This window comes from Petaurus breviceps, unplaced genomic scaffold, assembly GCF_028583685.1.
Source record: "Petaurus breviceps papuanus isolate PSGF00001 unplaced genomic scaffold, PetGlider_PUasm1.0 79, whole genome shotgun sequence".
NCBI lineage: Eukaryota > Metazoa > Chordata > Mammalia > Diprotodontia > Petauridae > Petaurus > Petaurus breviceps.
The window spans coordinates 30,487,475-30,506,529 of record NW_027186523.1 but is presented as its reverse complement, the minus strand read 5'-3'; the positions used below and the strand labels follow the sequence as shown (position 1 = coordinate 30,506,529).

The following is a 19,055-nucleotide window of genomic DNA, read 5'->3' as shown; positions in this document are numbered from 1 at the left end:
AGAGAGAGAGAGAGAGAGAGAGAGAGAGAGAGAGAGAGAGAGAGAAACAGATAAAGCATTTAAGTGCTTACTATGTATTAAGCACTATTCAAAAAACAGTATTCCAAGAAAAATGTTGGGTTGCCTACATTTATAATTGAAGGAAATGCTAAATTTTGGTTAGAGATTAGTAAAAATAAAGCTGTCATTTCCCCCCCCCCCCTCCCAATCACAAGCCCCTTGAAATCTATCCATAGTTAAGAATCCCTGTTTTCGGTCAACCCAGTCATTTAAAAAACCTGAGGGACAACAAAATTATAAGTGCCTTGCCCAAGGTCCTATATGTAGTAAATGAGTGGCAGAGCAAGGATTCACACCTGGCCTCATACTCCAAATGCAGTGTTCTTTGTCTTGTATGATTTGTGCCTCCCTGAGTACTTCACACATAAGGTGTTCAATCCTGACAAGTTTTATAAACACAGCACATAAACTTGAAGTATACAGTCTGAGTAGCCACGGTGTTCTATTTGCTGTAATAGGGCTTGTGCTCACGTCTTGTTGTTTTCCCCATCTTTGCAAGGCAGGTGATCTGTCACCACTAAACATCTTGCTGGGGTACATATCAGCTCCTAAACAGTGCAGTGAAGCCAGCGTGTTTCAGGTGAAGTATTAGGAGATCTAAAAAACAATTTCAAAACTAGAAAGCCAACAATGCCACCAGCATTGTTTGGGATAGTCAGCTCATTCCCATGGCAGAGTGACAAACTCTAGAGATTGTGAAGCACACAGAATGGGAAATCTGTCTCCAGTCCTGTGTGTACTTAGGAAAGCATTCACAACTTTTTGCTATGACATTCATCAATACTTGAAGCCATTTCATGAGGTGATTTTAAAAGTTCCAAACCATGGCACTCATAAAAATGACTGGGGTGGGGGAGGGGATTTATAGAATAAAAACAGTACTGACTTTTCAGGCTAAGACTGTTCCAGAAATGGTAAGGTCTTCTCCTGTCATCAGTATCTGCCTGCATCTATAGGGCTCTGCCTTTCCTGGGTTATCAACACTTAAAAGCAAGCCCATGCCTGCACCTATCCAGGAGGAGACATAAAATCAGGACTGAAGGCAAGTAGCCTTGAGGCCAGAAAAGTGGTCTCAACCTTACTTTCTAGTACAATTCCTGATGAACCATTTAGTTACCTTGGTTGAATTCTGAATGTTACTACTCAGCCAGCACCTACAGTACCTGCCTGTTTCCAGATTTCCTTCTTTGCCTTTGGGTTCTGTTCACTACCTCGAACTATGCACAATCTCCATAGGCTTTGCTATTCCATTTGGCTTTTTCGTCTTTGAACTCTGTACTGCTTACATCAATTAGCCAATTAACAAGAATTTTCTAAATGCCAACTACGTCTGAGGCTATGTACTAGGCACCAGGGGGAAAAAAAGAAATAATGCCTGATCACAAGGGTCTTACGTTCTAACTGGGAGAATCCAGTGCTTTCTTGCTCTTCCTTTACTTAACTTGGGATTTAGACTCTGGTTACTGACCTATTTGGCTCTATTGCATCTTCTTGTTTCTTCCTATTTCCAATGAATACTTTAACTTTGGATATTGCCCATTTACCTTGACTGAGTTCTATCTCTTATTAGCTGTGTGATTTTGGGGAAGTTACTTAATCTCTCTGGGTTTCATTTTCCTGTAGAATGAAGGGGTTGGAATAGATGGTTTCTGATGCCTCCACTAGTTCTAAATCAATTTCCTAGACACCTGATTCTAATTTACTGACTAGATTTAGAGGACTGGTTTGTCCCTTCCTATATTAACAATCATCCCGATCTGTTTCCTGGCTTGGTCTATGGGATCTTCCAGACCCCTCCTGCATAGCTAGCTAGAGTCCCTGTCACAGCCTCTTCAAGCTTGTCTTGGTCTCTTGGTGTCTATATCCTGTGTAACAGATAAAAATGTTCCCCAAGATAGAAGGCTCAGCAGAAAAGCAAAAATTTCTGCATCGCAGAACAGAAACCTGGCATCTTTTTCCTCAAACAGAACTGTGGGTGATTTCAGTGGGAACTTGGTGGAAGCATGAAAATCTTTGGACCACAGAAAATCTAGGGAGATTCATGAACCTGGTACCAAAGTGACAGGTTCCCTTTGCAAGGCTGAGGTCCTGGAAGTTCAGAACTTGGTTGTTGTTGCTTTGCTTTTGTGGGGCAGCATGAGTTCAAGATTAATTGTAAATTAGGTTCTGAGAAACCTTTTTTGGAATTATTGACTATGGATGTAATTACTATAATGACAGCAAATGCTATAATTACATCAAATGGCATAATCTGTATAAATGTGGTACATATAAGGAAATCACTAGATCGCATAATTGTAGCAATGTGATGGTGCTGAAAAGTTTCTAGTTAAATTCAATCAGAAAGTGTACAACACCAGACCACACTGTTTTAAGATTGGGCAGAAGGAATTAGTGTTGGGAATTTTGGCCAAAAGAACACACTTAAACCAGATAGTGATAAATGATCAAAATGATATAATATAGTACTTCATGATTTATAAAACATTTCACACATATTATTTCATTTGTTCCTTGTACCAATCTTGGGAGGAAAGTAGAGCAATCATCATTTTTTCCATTTTTCATATAAGAGAATCAAGGCTCAGAGAGTTCAGAGAGTTAAGTCACACAGTTAGCAAGTGACACAGACTTAGAAGACAAAGTCAGATCCTTGGACTCCAACTTAAATGTCCTTTCTGATATACCAGATTAAACACTGCTGAAGTTCCCTCTTTTCAAAATCATGTATTAAATTAAATGTTTTGCTAAGAATGTGGAATAATTTCCAATCACAGGTTCTTTGCTAAAAATAAGGGGTAAATCCTAAATGATGATAATGCACATGTTGATAATTTCCTTAAGCCCCAAAAGCATGTGTCCAGGTTGATTCTCCAATTACTCATTTCCCCATCTCTGTCGGAGGAAAGGCCAAAGTAGAGATTAATATACTGGTAACTTTTCTATTAGAATGGATAATAATAAGTTTTCCTGTAGTGTATGTCTCCACCTCATTTTAAAAGATATCTCATTTAGTTGGAGAATATCCTTGTAAAATAGTAAATTTTATAATACTTTTCCAGTTGAAATGAACCAAATGAGTTTCTAAACCAGTCACACACACATACATACAAACAAACACATATGCACACAAAACTTTTTAAAAATTTCTAACTCATTGGTCAGGCTAACAGTTAGAGCTCCTTCTTACCAGGCAAAATCAGAAGAGAAATGAGACAGGGAAAAATGTGAAAACATGGAGAGAAAGTATGCTGTCTTCAGGCCCAATGCTTTTCTTGATTTAATCATGCCACCATAAGTCTTTTACTTGTGTGATTTTCACAAAAATTTAAAGCAGGATGAACTCTCCTAACACACCATAAATTTACTCCTCACTACTGAATCCATGACAAAACAGTAGCATAACTATGCATTTTCTTCCCTCCTAGCAATTTGGGTTTCTCTACAACTACTAATTCAACTCTGTCAAAGAGATAGACAAAATCCATCAACCTTTAAATACATTTACCAGCCTGTTCACTCTTATCAATGTTTTAGGCTGTCTCATGAGAGAAAATTCAGCTTCTTATTGATCTGGCAGCCACATGGAGATACAGCAAGTGATGGTTCAGCACACTGGCATTTAGCCTTCTGGCTCTCAATTTCTTCACATGAGTGAAACTGAGTCCCAGAGAAGTTAAGCGAATGTTTAAAAAACTGAATGTTATTCACCTGAAGACTTATCAGTCACTACTGTGATTCTGTGGATTCTGATTTAGCTTCCATTAAAGATTCTTATTTGCACAGAGCTCAGTTCTGTTCAGGTAGGCCTATATGAATTTCTTAGATACTCTCTGGACTTGTGGGTCCATGTTAATTGGGATAGTTTTAATAAATGGTGTATTAGCACAAAAGACCATAGTGTTTCTGAGAGGGATATTAAGAGATTTATTAGGAAATCCCTCTTAAGGAATCCTTTTAAAGCTACAATTCCAATGGGAGTCAGAGTTCTGAAAGTAAAAAGGAGACAGAAATGAAGGGTTACTCTTTAATTTAGTCTATGATAACCTGGCATTAAGAAATAACGAAGGGACATTTATTCTTTTGATATGGGATCATAGTTCGAGAAGTGTAAGGGACCTTCTAGGTCATCTGTAGTACTCAAGGGATCACATTAGCAAAGATTCAGAGCTAGAAAAGCTCTCAGAGGCCATCTGGTTTAAACCCCTTCATTATGCAAATGAAGAAACTGATGGACAGAGAGGCTAAATGACTTGTCCAATGTCACACAGGTGGAACTGAAATTCACACTTAGGTCTTGTAATTCCAAGTTCATTGCTCCTTGTACTGTATCATGTTGCTGCCATGTTAAATGGGGAGACTATTGGTAAACATTTATAGAAATGGACATCATCATTAGAACCACAGGAGAAAAATATAATGGTACCAACTTACAGGCTTTGGAGTTTTCCAAGGAGAAAAGAAACCTGAAATAAAGAAAATAAAATGTCAACTTAAAAAAAAAACACATCAAGGCATTAGTCCTAAATAATTCCATGTTCAGATTCTTTACAATCAATTCTTCCCATTATAATACATAATAGTATACAGTTGAGGAATGAAAGTAATAATGAATAATTTAAAATTGTCCAACTTTATAGCCTAAACTCCAGATCTCAAAGAATTTCACTGATTTTACATAGTGATATTTTCTTATTTTACATTTGGGGAAATCAAAACACTGAGGGGTTATTACTATTTTCAAGGTAAGTATCAGCTTTCCTGACTTGGGCTGACATTAGGCATGACTGCCTCTGATATGGAGCAATGGAGAGAATTATACAAGCAAATAAATAGAATTTTTCATAGGAAAATGCTTTTTATGTAAAGAAATAGGAGGAGCATTTTTTGTAACATGTCATTACAAGGTTAAATTGGCTGGGTAAGTGTAATATTGAAATACGGTAAGATAACTAATTTTAGAATTAGATCTGTGCTCAAATCTTAGCTCTGCTACTTATCATTAGTGACTTTATAGTGATTGGGCTCAGTGATCTCTTAGGTCCCTTACAGTTCTAACCCTGAATTGTCCTTTGGGTGTTCAGAGGACCTTAATTCAATTTCTGAATAACATATTCTAAGTATGTTAGAACTGAAAAAAAAAAGTATGTGATCTCAGAAATGAACTGGCATTAGAAATGAATATCCATTGGATACCAGATCAATAATGTTTTCAGGCAATGGAACTCTCCTTGCTGTCACAAATGACAAAACTGATTTGGCTGATTCTGTTGTGACCTCAAATGACAACTGAGATAGCAGACAGATTTGCATTTATTAGTCTGGAATGATACATCATATGAATACAGACAAAATGAGGAAAGCTTTATCATAATTTAAGAAAAAAAAACTTGAAAAAAAGTTCTGACAAAAATTGCTGCCCTTATCCCCTCTCCCAAAGAATAAATTAGCCACAGTAGATGTCATTTTACAAATCTAAATATTTCCTCATCACATCACATTTTCCCATTTTGGCAATTATATGTCCAAAGGAAAACTATCCTCAGAAATAGCATGCTATGCTGAAAACATATGCATTTTTCTCATCTACCAAAAGTTCAAGACCTGTAGTAAGTAGCAGCAACAGAAAACTTTAGTACATTTTCCTTTATAAGTAGCATAGCATCTAAGGCAGTGTGGCTTTCACTAAAACCTATGGATCCCCTTTTTTTCTCTCTGTCTTTAACAACTTAAACTTGCTTGAGCTTATTAGTAGCTAGGCTAATTAGTTAGGTGATTAGTTAAATTAATATTAGTTAGACCTTTAAATAATGTGGTCAATGCTTAAAGGGGAAGCACTAAGAAGAGTGTAAGCAAATCACAGTTTACAATGCATGAAGGTTCTCTTGCAGATACCATTACCCTGGGTTCTGGTAGCAAGTGTCTCTCTCCTAGCTTAACTTCTCCCCAAAAGACCTCCAACACCTCCAAGGGAAAAGTAAAAAAAAATCGATCTTTTCTCTTTTTTCTCCACCAGATGCAAAGTAGACAAGAATTAATTTTTTTTTAGCCCCTAATGAATTGTTTAACTGGTTTTCTAAGGTGCATAGAAAACAGTCTTCAAGTACTATTGCAAATGGTCATCTAGTATGAAATACAAATTCCTCTGTTTTGTATTTTAAACTATTCACAAGGAAACTCTAATTTATCTCTCCAGACTTATTTCCCATTTCCCCTCCTGACACACTCTATGTTACAGTCATTTGGCATCTTGTTCTCTATATTCAATCCATCCCCTACCTCTATGTTTATGTATAAGCTGTTCTCCATGCCTGGAATGCTCTCCTTCCTTAACCTAACACCCTGGAATCCCTAGCTCCACTTAAGGCTTAGTTCAGGTGGCACCACCTAGGAAATATTGACAGGATTTAGCATCTAATTGTACATAAAAGATGAAGGAATGAGGGATGGAAGAGGGTAGGCATGATTCTGGAGTTGCAAATCTGGTCAAGGGGAAAGATGGGATACTTTCAACAGAAATAAGGAATTTTAGAGGAGTGGTGCTTTTTTTGGGCAGAGGAGAAAAGAAAACAATGAATTTTATTTTGGAAATGTTGAATTTGGAATGCCTATAGAATAACCAGCAGGAGATGTCAAGAAGGTAATTAACAATATACAACTGGGCTTTAGGAAAGCAATTGTGAGGATAGATGGATATATAGATAGACAGATGGATGGATAGATGTGGAAGGTTACCAAGAGAGCAGGTAAACAGAAAAAAGGAAAGTCCTAGGACAGAATCTTAAAGGATGCCCATTGTAGTGGGTAAGAAATGAACAATGGAGCAAAGGATCTTTACTGAAAAACAATAAACAGATAGGAGGAGAAACCAAAGATAGAGCAGGGTCTAGAAAAAACAGGGAAAAGATAGTATCCAGGAGGAAAAGTTGGCCAAGAATGTTGAATGCTATAGAGAAATCAAGAAGGATGAAGATTAAGTAAAGATAATCATTAACTTCTGGGACAATAATGATCTACCTTTCCCCCCATCACCTTGTGCATGAACCTAAAGTGTTAAATGCATTACACTAAAAAGACCATTAACTTTTTTTGAATGATATTTCTGAGGCTGAGACGTTAAGATTTTTTTTTTGTAAATGGGGAAAAAATGAGATTTTGAATCAATTATTGGAATATAATTTTGGAGGCAATAGAACCTTAGTGTTCACTTAGTCATTTTTAATTTTTCATTTTCAAATGAGAAGATTGACCCTAAGAGAGGGGAAGCGATTTGCTCAAGGTTTTACTGCTTTTGAGTTGTGGTGGTGCCCTGAGTAGATTGCTAGATTTGGAATCAGGAAGACCTGAATTCAAATCCCATCTTTGACACTTACTAGGGCTGTGCTCTGGACAAGTCAAATGATCTTGGTCTGCCTCAGTTTCCCCATTTGTCCCTCACAAAATGGGGATAATAATAGCCTCTAAATCTCAGGATTGTTGTGAGAATCAAATGAGATATTTGTAAAGTGCTTTGTAAACCTTAAAGTGCTCTGTAAATGCTAATTATCCTTCTCCTCCTCCTCCTCCTCCTCCTTCTCTTCTCCATTCTTCTCTTGGTCTAGGAGTGATTTCACTTTAGTCATGTGGCCCTCCTTGCATTTTGTTAGCTGTGTATAGCTTCTAAATCCTCAAATGTAGCACTAGTGAATGTTGCTAATATGCAGTGAAAATTGAAATATGATCATAGAGTTTTTGTGATATCTTTCCTTTCCAGCTATCCTCACACCAGCGCCTTGCTTATAGCATGCCTATGAAAGAAAATTCTATGAAATGCTTTGATTTTTTTTTTTCCCCCTCCAGGATCTTTTCTGGAAATAGACACGTATGCAGTGGAACATTTGGCAGAGTACCTTCTCACAATTTGTAATGGGTTAGCCCGATGGGGAGCCTGGGAAACAATCTTAGAGTATATCATTTTTCCCATGGCAAAAATGCATAATCCTCTGCCCTTTTGGCAGTTTAGCTACCAGAACTAAGATGAAACTAAGGAACTGGAAAGGTGAGACTGTAATTTAGCTTGGCCTCCCTTCAGAAGCAGCTCCTGAGTTCTCTGAACTACTAAAATTATTTAATCTGGACTGACCCATTACCTGTAGGCCATGCTCTAAGTCTCTTTCTCGCTTCTTGTATGGAAGTTCCTGGGATGATTTTAACACCAGGTTGGAACATAAAAAAGTAACCTTGCTCAGCACAGAAGCCTTCAGGCACCAATGGAGCAGCTGACTTTTCTAGGTCACACTGTATTTGGATGGGGAACAATTGAGCTGGTCAAATGGAAGCAACTTGACTCAAGAAAAAAATAATGATTTTTAAAAAAAGGCTTACATTCATAAAAGTAAAAAGTAATGCTTAGGAGAACCTCTGCAAGCCTTTGAAAAATTATCAATTGTTCTGTAAAAATGGAAATGAAAGGAGGGAGCCAGAGAGGCTCTGCATTGTCCATGATAGAAAAATAAAGCCAAATTTTGTTTTGATCTAGCAGACATGCACAATAAAAGCAGGAGTGCGAGCCGGTGCAGTATGGGATCCTGGCAGTTCTCTCACTTCACCTCTATTTTCTTCAGTTTCCTCAACTGTAAAATGGGCATAATAATAGCACCTGCCTCCAAGGGCAGTTGTGAGGATCAAATGAGGCAATATTTGTGAAATTGCTTAACCCAGTGTTTAACACACGTAGGCACGAGGGGAATGAATTCTTCCTTCTCTTCCCTTCCTTCCCCCTCTCTTGCTGAATGTTTTCCTTTAAAAAATATTTGTTATGTACATATACAAATAAACACGTATATAAGATTATGTGTATACAACATATACAACATGTATATAGGCCACTGTTTTGTGTGTTTTATGTTGTATATGTTTTATACACACAGAGATACATGTATATGTATAAATATGGATATATATATATACATATATGTGTGTGTGTGTGTGTGTGTGTGTTTGTGTCTGTATGCAGGGAAGAGACTTGAGGAAGTGAAATGTGGGGAAAGGAAGTGTTCAGGGGCCTGAGAGAAGAAGGAGAAAGGGTAGAGGGGTAAGCAGCATAGAATAAAGGAATCCTTTCAGCACACATTTCTTCAGACACTTCTGGGCTCCTGCAAGTTGCCTGCCACTCTCTTTTCTTCTGCGGGTGCCACAGACTGGCCCACTTGCTTTGTTTCCCAATACCATTTTTCCTTTTGTTTTCATGTTGCTTGATAAGGAGATTAGGGGACGTTACCTTTTTGTTCATCTATTTGAAGGACTGTGTGGAAGAGGCATTTGATTTCTTCTTTTCTTTGTAGGTACAAAAGAGAGAACTAGGAACAAAAGAGAGAACTAGTGGATGGTATAAGGAGTCATATTTCAGATAAAGGCCTTTTAAACAAATAAGACTGTTTGAAAATTGAATTAAGTACCTCACTGGTAATAAGTGCCCCATCACTGGAAGTATGTTCAAGTAAAAGCTAGGCAATCTCTTGTTGGGGATGCTTCAGAAACAATTTCCCCATTTATAAGATTGACTATAGCCTAAGTGGCCTCATGGGTCCTTCTCAACTCTAAAATTCTATGATTTTATATATGAGCAGGTTTCTTCTCTTCCCTAACTGAATGAGGAACTGAATACAGTTTATGAATAACCCTTCTGCATTTTTCTAAAGGGTTTTTACTGGTAGTGCATAAAAAAGAAGCAAAGTGTTAGAAAGCTCTCTCCTCTGGCCCATCACTTTATCTTTTTTTTTTTTCTTCCCATTTCAGGCTCTTTAGGGAAAAAGAAAATCATATAGAGATGCTAATTATGACAGTATATACCAAAGGATGGAGGAAATATTCAGAGAAAAAGCGGACTTGGGTTAGCCTGGGGGTTCCATCACAAGAGCAGAGGCAGAGGCTCTGGATGAATGAACAAGGCCTTTGGCTTGAGATCAGGGCAGGATGAAGTCAGGACACATTGCTACTGACAGAACAGTATTAGGATGGGAGCAATTGCAGAGAAGTACAGGACGTGGTGCCTGGTTTCCCTTCTTTGCCACCAGCATTCAGTTCACTTTATGGCCCTTCCCTTAACCATATCCAGGTAGGATGAAAGGTAGAGACTAGAGACTGAACAGGTGTGAGGAAGGTGCTTCAGGGCTTCTGAAGGGAAATGAGTATCTAGGTAGGGAAAGAATAAGGAGGGAAGAGAAACCCTAACTAGAATAAGTGAGGTGACAGGAAGACATTAGATTTGGAGTCAGGAAAATCTAAATCCTGTCTCACACATTGTGACCTTAGGCTAGTCACCTACCTTCTCAAAGCCTTGGTTTCCTCATTTGTAAAATAGGACCAATAAAAGCCCCTACCTCACAGGTGAGCTATGAGTCTAAAATGAAACGATGGGTATCAAGTGCTTTGCAAACAGAAGCACAACAGTAAATGAGACAATATAAACATAGAATGGTAAACTAGGCTGGAAAGCAAATCAAAAGCATATCATGCTTCAACAAAAAAATGGCTGGAACTTTGAAAATCATTAGAAAAGAATAACTTAATTTTGACTTCCATGTTGGCATTTACATAAACCAAGCATATCAATGAGATGTTACATTTTAATAAATAAATCATGGGAGAATGTCTGGTGAGCTTTTGGAGACCAATTAAAAATAACCATAGCACCAAGAAGGGTAATCACTTTTTCAGGCATGGTAATCTGAAATCAGCAAGGGCAAGGAGGTGATTAGAGCTTCTGCTTCTTCCAAAAGAAATAGTTTTATTGAAAAAAAAATCTGGCCTTACAGTATCTCAGAGGATCCCATTTTATGCAGAGACCTTTACCTTTTTTATGTTTGCTCCTAGACAACCTTGACTCACCTATGTTTTCTCTTAATGGATGGGCCTAGACACTACTTAGTCAACATCATCAATAACAGAGAAGTGCCCTTGAAAAACAACAAAAAAACCTCAAAGTGACAACTTAGTGCTTTCTGTAAGTACAATTTCAGCTTGCAGTGGTTCATCAGTTGGTAGAGCTATTCTGAAAACAGTATTAACTCGTTTATATAATGCACCAAGACTTGCAAAATGCTTTACATAGAATGTTTCATTTGACTCTTACAACTACCTTACCCTGCTATTATTATCATCCTCATTTTATATAAAAGGAAACTGAGGCTAAGAGAGATGAAGTGATTTGCCTGTAGTTATACAATTAGTGAAGTCTGACTCAGGTCTTCCCGACTTCAACTCAAGTACTCAATCTACTAGTTGCCTGTAAAATCAAACCTCCCTTAATGCTTAGTGTCTAAATTGACAAAAAGCTGAATGTTATACTAAGCAACATGTTTAGGACAGTTCAATGGATGAACCACATCCTGGATGAACAACTTTTGTGAGCAAGTCCTTCTATTGAGGAACTGATTTTTTAGTCCACATTCCACCAAAACACTCCTACAGTTATTCTATTGCCCATCTCCATCACCTTCTGGATTGAGTAATCCTGCTGAAGGACCAGCATGGAGCCCTATCTTGACCATTCTTAATTTGGAGTCCTCTGGAAACACCCAAAGGGCCCAAGATGCTCCTAAGATTGTTATCTCTCCCTAGGGGCAGGAATTTCTCAGAATACCACCATTCTCATTCAGATGGTTCCCATTTTCTTCTCTCAGCTCTCTGGTCATCTCTCCTATCACTTCTCACCAGGCATCTCCCAGTCTCAAGTCTTTCTCTTCTCCAATCCATTTACTATTCAGCTGTCAAAACAAAAAGAGGTCTGTTTATGTCATTGCCCTACTCAAGGATGCCTATGGGAGTGTCTAGAAGGTTTGTTGGTGGTCCAGGCACAGTATGAAGCTCAGTTTGGGCGCTAACTTCCCTGAGAGGAAAGTGAGAACCAATGGCACTATATGCCTGTAGAGTGTGCAAGGAGAGAGGCTTGAAACAGGGAGTCTAATTAGAAGTCCATTGTAATAGTCCATGAAAAAAGTAAGAAGTAACTGAACTAGATGATTGGCTTTGTGACAGAAAATAAGGGACTATCTGCAAGAAATGTTGTTGAGAAACGCCAAAATTTGGCAAATGATTGGATATGTTACCCCAAGAGAATAAGAGTAAGGAGTCAACCCCACATACTAGGGTTCAGAAATAGGGTAACTGAAAGGAGAGAAGGTTACTCTTGAGAGCAATAGGGAACTTTGTAAAACAGTGGGCTTTTGGGGGAAACACAATGACTTCTGTTTTGGACATTAAATTTGAGATGCCTATAGGAAGCTCAGCTTGAAATGTCCAATAGGAAGTTAGTAATTTGGGACAGGGATTGGAATTTACGACAGAGACTAGGAATGGATACAGATACACACACACATAAGGAGATAAATAAATAGATAGACAGATAATTAATAGATATAGATACATCTTGCAATTATCTGCATGTATATGAAAATTAAACTTATATGAGCTAATGAGATCACTGAGAGAGTATAGAGATAAAAAAGGAGACCCATGACAGAACTGTGAGGATGCCTACAGTCCATGGGCAGGACTGAAAATCCATCAAAGAAGATTGAGAAAGAACAATTAACACACACTCAGAAAAGTGAGAATATTCAGAAGGTGGACGAACAGTATAAAATGCTGAAAAGAGGTCAACAAAAATGAGAACTGGAACAGGCCATTAGTTTTGGCATTAAAGAGATCATTGCCAACTTTGGAGAGAGCAGTTCTAATTGAATAATGAGGTCAGAAGTTAGAATGCAGAAGGAGAAGAAAGGGAGTGGGAATAGAGGAAATTAAAGAAATGAATATAGATAGCTTTTACAAGGAGTTTAGCTGAGAAGGGTAGGAAATATATAGGATGATGGTTAATGGACATGGTAGGATTTAGTGGTAATTTTTTTTAAGGACAGAGGAGAATTGGATGTGTTTGTAGGTACATTCTCTCCTCAACTCCCTCCCCCATTATTTTATACCTTTTAGTGTGCATATATTATATATATATATAAAAAATATATATATACATACAAACATACATATATGTATGCATGTGCATATGTGTAGATATACATATATGTAATATTTGTGATATCTGTGTATGTGTTTTTCAGCAATGTGTCTACCTCTCTCCCTCTGCAAGAGAATGTAAGCTCTTTGAAGGCAGGATTTTTTTCCCCCTTTTTTTAACTTCACTGTCTAGCACCTTGCCTGACACATAGTAGATACTTAGTAAATGCTTCTTTTAATGAATGAGAAACTATATGCTCCATATTTTTACTTCAGATGAAAGTAGCCAGATATTCACATAGAGAGAAGGTATACTGGATTTTTTTTTTATGATTTCTTGGTGCTTTTGAATTTATGGTAGATAATTAAATGGCTCTGATACCCCAATGTGCTTCAACAAAGAATGAAGGAATAAAGCCAGTGTCAGTCTTCCATTTAAAGGGATTTTGTTCAGTGCAGGGAATTCCTTTTCCCCATTCCTTCTGTGAACACCTTTCAGGATTGAGAAAAATTTATAGGTGAGAAAAACAGTTTATATAATGTTCCTAAAAAGAAAAAAAATAAGCTTTTAGGAGTCTTTGCTAAGGGCTTATTTTGGGAAAAGGAAATACTAATAATAAAGTTAATTTTTAATTAAAAAACCCTCCTAATTTTCAAAGACTGGCAAATAGACCCAAGCTTTCCATAAAAAATTCTGTCCATAGTAGATGTTGTAAGCCAGCGGGGTAATGAGCTAATTTCCATTAAAACTAGTTCAATGCTACACACTTTTCCTGGTTTCTGACTGATTCATGTATTTCTTATTAAAATTCAATAAATGGGTTAAAATCTGCAGTTCCTTTAAGTAATTTGTTCAAGCAATCAGAAGCCAGTAAAAGGCCAATTCTTCTTAATGGAACTGACCCAAACTGCAAAATGATTTTTTCCCTTAAGCAAGCATGGAAAATATACAAGAAGTTGTACTATTCAACATCTAGCCACATCTATACTAGACAAGAAATACATTCAATATTTTGGCTAGACCTGGAGGGTTTTTTTTAATGGAGAGATAGCTGCTCTTTGCATTGCCTTTAGACTTTCTTAATTTCTACTCTTACCCCAAAATATCCTTTAAAAAGTTCTACTTACATTTCAAAGTGTGATTCAAATGCTTAGACTGCCCTAGGAATGATCTTACTCTCTCAAATAGTGCTTAATTCCTCATAGATGGCACTTTACTGTTTTCCCAGAGAGGAAAGACTTCACAGTCTTAATGGTATCACCAGATACCCTTATAAAGTACTTTGAGACAAAAACAAAACAGAACATGATAGATGTGTATTTAACCTAGTTAAATCCCTAAAATGGCGCTTTTTCTCAGTATAAATATGTATATGCACACATACATATATGTATGCTTATTTTTTCTACATTATCCTTTGGTCAGAAAGTGTTTTGCTTCTTAAATTGGTTGACATGTGTTGGACCAATTGGACTTCTTAAAGTAGTTGACCAATCATAGGGTTTTTATTGGTAACTACCCTTTCTTTAGAGATATTTTCTTTGGTCTGGAAGAAATGACAATGTCAAATTTCATTTATCTGCCTCCAAACAGATAAGATGGCCTTCTGTTTATCTGTAAAATGCAATAGGCACTATAAACAGCATCAAATAAAATGATTTTTCTATGCATTAGCATAGTCTGTACAATAATACCCATATATCAAATAAATAGTATCATCATTGCCAGTGCTCTTAAAGTGAAACAAACACTCATGAAACCCAACTACCTGTAAGACCCTATGCTAGGCTGGGGATACTAAGACCCAAAAGAAACTAGCCCATTTCCTTTAAGAATGATATGGTAGACTTCTATTCACTGGAAGACATTTTCCATTCAAATGACTCATCATATCAGACTGTTCTTCAGGAAAGTCCTTTGGGATTTAGCTTTCCTTCAAGAATGTATAGAAATGTATGGAAATATTTCCATATTTCTAAACTTAGTAGATAAATCATAAATTTTCCTATCTACTTAGAACAATAGTAGGTGGCAATGATACCAATTGTTCATACAAATATTAAAATACTAATAATTGGTGAAACTGATTCTGATTGCTCATACAATTACTAAACATCAGCCAGAAATTCCATATGTCCAAATCTTGCCTCTGGTGTTGGAACAAGATCTGAATTATAGATTCTTTCTGTTTTAGCAAGATAGGTCACTACGCAAATGAGAAGCTGTGATTTGAACTGCAGGTTAACCAAATTAATTAAGATGTCAAACATTTTTTAAAAATCAATAGCAATTTGCTTCAAAATGTTAAAAGAGAAATATTTTCATCAATAACCTAATTTTACTCTTTGCCTTGAAAATTATGAATGACATTGACAAGCTGTCACAATAGAAGGGCTGATTATAGGCAACAGGCTAACTTGTCCCTTGTTATTTTATTATATAAACCATTTAAATGACCTAAAGGTAAACAAATAAACTGGCAATACTTCTTTAGGTTTTTTCCAATTCAGTGGATCATTAAAGGACAAGGTGGAAAAATAACTTCTTGATGGTCTGTAACACTGAGTAATAGAATAGTAGGCTAGAGTACATTGTGCTGCATCCTACTAACATTCAATTCCATAAGAATGTATTAAATGACTACTAAGCTATTCATTGGGATCTGTGGTACTTCTAAAAGGAGAAGACATTTATAGCAGAGTAAAGAATTGGACATTGTATCTTACATTGTTGACTATGGCATTATCTATTAAAGCCTAGAAAAATAAGATGGATGATACTAGGTGCATATTAACTATTATGTGTTAGCACACAGGGTAGAGACAGAGATAGTGACTGGCCTTGTGATTTTATTTCCATAGGGAACTCCCAGATAAGGAAGCTTTCTCTTCTAGTGCAGGTTAGCATCTTCTCTGAAAAGCAGTCTTAGAATTGTCAATTGAGCTGACAGGTTGTGACTTGCCCAAAGTCACATATCCAGTATGTGGTTAGGGGTAGGACATGAATACTAGGTCTTCTTCACTCCAAGACTGGCTCTCTGTCCATACCATAGAGCACATAAATACTATGACTATATAAAAGACCTAAATATAGCTGCTATTATGCTATAATTCTGCTAGTTCATTCACTAGCTCTTCCTGCTAGTTCAAAAGAAAACATTACTTTTTTTTTTTTGCTTTTTGGAGGGCAATTGGGGTTAAGTGACTTGACTAAGGTCACATGGCTAGTTTTTGTGTTAAGTGTCTGAAGCTGGATTTGAACTCAGGGTCCTCCTGATGCCAGAGCCAGTGCTCTATTCACTGCACCACCTAGCCTCCCCAACAAAACATTACTTAACTGTGAACTTTGTCAAGTCTGGTAAATATAGAAACAAAAAGCATAATCAGAGTTGGGTCTGAGGCTGGAGGCAGAGTGAAGAAAAGAATTAAGCAACCCATGACTCTAACAGGTTCCTTTAGAAAGTAATTTTTCTCCCTTATCACAAAGGTGATAAAATACTGTAAGAGGTAAAGTTTTCCTTTTTTTTTTGGAGGGCAATTGGGGTTAAATGACTTGCCCAAGGTCACACAGCTTGTAAGTATCAAGTGTCTGAGGCTGGATTTGAACTCAGGTCCTTATAACTCCAGGGCCAGTGCTCTATTCACTGCACCATCTAGCTGCCCCACTAGAAAAGATCTTACAGGCCTACCAATTCAGTTTTCTAATTTGACAGATGAAATTATATTAAAATCAGCACAATACATAGTAAAAGGAAGTCATTACATGGGAAGCAACACATAGGAATCTGAGGTGATATTTTTTAACATTAGTTTAAAATTATTAATGAATATAGGTTTAATGATAGAAAATCTGACTTCCATGGAACATCAGTAACTATTTATGAGAGACCACATACATCACAATCAAGGATGAAAGCCTTTAGGGGGCAAAAACTGTCAAAGGCCAGCAGGAACAATTGTCAAAATTTGTCTACATGCCACAATGGTCTTATCACACCTCATACTAAATAGATAAGCATCAGATCTGTAAGCATGCCAGAAGTCTTGCAAAACTTTAAGAAGAATTATGAATGCCACTTAAAAGCTCTCTCTGCTTGTTTTTCTTGGTTTGTTTTTATTCCAGAATTACATAAAGTCAAGAATTTTGAGCAAATGTTAAAAGACAATGGAAGGAAGCAACTCTTTTCTACTTTTAGAAATATCTTATATAGCATTTAGAACTTAGTGGTCATTTAATAAATTCTTGTGGAATGGAAACAAATCAACTATGTTGTTAATTCCATGACTCAGTTTTCTCATCTGTTTAATGGGGGGCAGGGGGAAGGGTGGATTAGTTGGCCTCTGATTGCTTTCATTTCTGTATCTATGGTCCTATGATCCTTTTGAATGTTTTCTCACTGTTCTGCAGATAAGTTCAAAAGTAAAACAAAATAGTTGGATCTTTCAGGTGTTTAAATCTGCCTGTTTTAAGATAAATATACATTTGAGAAAACAGTTAAAAGAAAAACATTCAGAAAAGTTCTCTTAACACTTCATTGTGGAATGGTGATGAGTCAGGTTTCTTGACAATGACATTAGTGGAGGACAAGCTATGGCTTGTCATATAACAGATTGAGAGGGAGAAGGGACCTTAGAGGTCATTTAGTCTAATGCCCTCATTTTACAGAAGTTAAGTAACTCAGTCAAGAATACACAGGTAGCATGGCAGAACTGAGATTCAAAACCAGATTCTCTGACTCCAAATCTTACTATGGTGGGAAGATTTTGAATATGGCATCTGTACTGGACCATGTGTCACTTGAACAATAGGCCAGGTAAACTCAGATAAGGTTTGCATTAGGTTGACCATAGGCATACTTTTAAGAACCTCAGCAACTCTCAAAGACTACCAAGTCATGGAGAGTAGTAATCTATATTGGTGGAGAAAGGATCTATAGTAGTAAAGTCAAGGATTATTAGAGCACAGACACTTTAAGGATAGTCATATTTGTGCAGTTTCCTTATTTTTATACGTGAGGTAACTGAAACTGATAAAAGTAAAGTGACTTGTTTAGGATCACAAAGCTGAGAAGTAAAGTTAGGTCCTCTGATTAAATATTTCCTCTACACGATGTTGCAGTGTTGTGGGTTTTTTTTAAAGTATGAATCTTCTGGTACTTGTGTATGTCAAGTAAAACTTTTGATCTGTGTCACTTACAAACTTTATGAATTTGGTTTGCATATTACAGAATAAAATAGTCACAGATTTTTAGAGTTCAAAGGGACCATACTAGTTATCTTGTCTAACCTATATCCCCAAAGATTTCTTAATTTAATATATTTACATGTACATCCAATCTCTGTTTCACTTTTGAACATCTCTAACTTTTAGGAAGTTTTTCTTGCTATCAAGTCTACATCTGACTCTTTGGACCTGGATCTAGCCCCTGAGGCAGAACAAGGACCGAAGAAATCCCTTCAAATACATGAATGCAACTATCATATACTCCCTGAGTCCCTTTTCTTTTCCAGGTCAACTATTCCAAGTTCCGGTCCTTACATAATGCATTAACTGTGACATCAATAACCGACAAAGAAAAGTCAACTCCACATGGGGTCTGAGCATGGTAGAGTATAGAAAAACTCTGACCCCCTTGCTTTTAGAAACTATGCTTCTCTTAATTCCCTGTATGTTCATGTTGGTATCCTCAGGTAGCTTCCCCTTTTCTTCCTTATCTTAAGTGTTTCTCTTTGATGTCTTCAGATTTCATCCTTTAGAATTTAGCATCCCCTCCTGAATTGCCTTTTACTGTAGAATTTTAGTCCATGGGATTCTAACTATCCTTCCTCCAAAGAGGAAATAAGACCATGTCACACGAGGATCAGAAAGAACAGTGTGTGTGTTTAGGTTAGAGAAGAGAAAACTTGGGGAGGAGGCAGAGACCTACATGGGAAAGAGAGATTACATTTGTGCTCAGCCTAGAGGGCAGGATCAATGAATGAAGTTCCACTGAGGGAGATTT

The 19,055-nt window shown here is 37.0% G+C and overlaps 1 protein-coding gene across 1 annotated transcript in view; it reads right to left on the bottom strand.

Moving 5' to 3' along the window:
- Positions 1 to 19,055, bottom strand: part of LOC138175883 (membrane-associated guanylate kinase, WW and PDZ domain-containing protein 2) — a 1,727,565-nt gene that overhangs the window by 236,951 nt on the left and 1,471,559 nt on the right. The window contains exon 11 of the mRNA XM_069106526.1: positions 4,495 to 4,526. Within this exon, the coding sequence (XP_068962627.1) occupies positions 4,495 to 4,526 (32 nt within the window). The remainder of the gene's footprint in view (positions 1 to 4,494; positions 4,527 to 19,055) is intronic.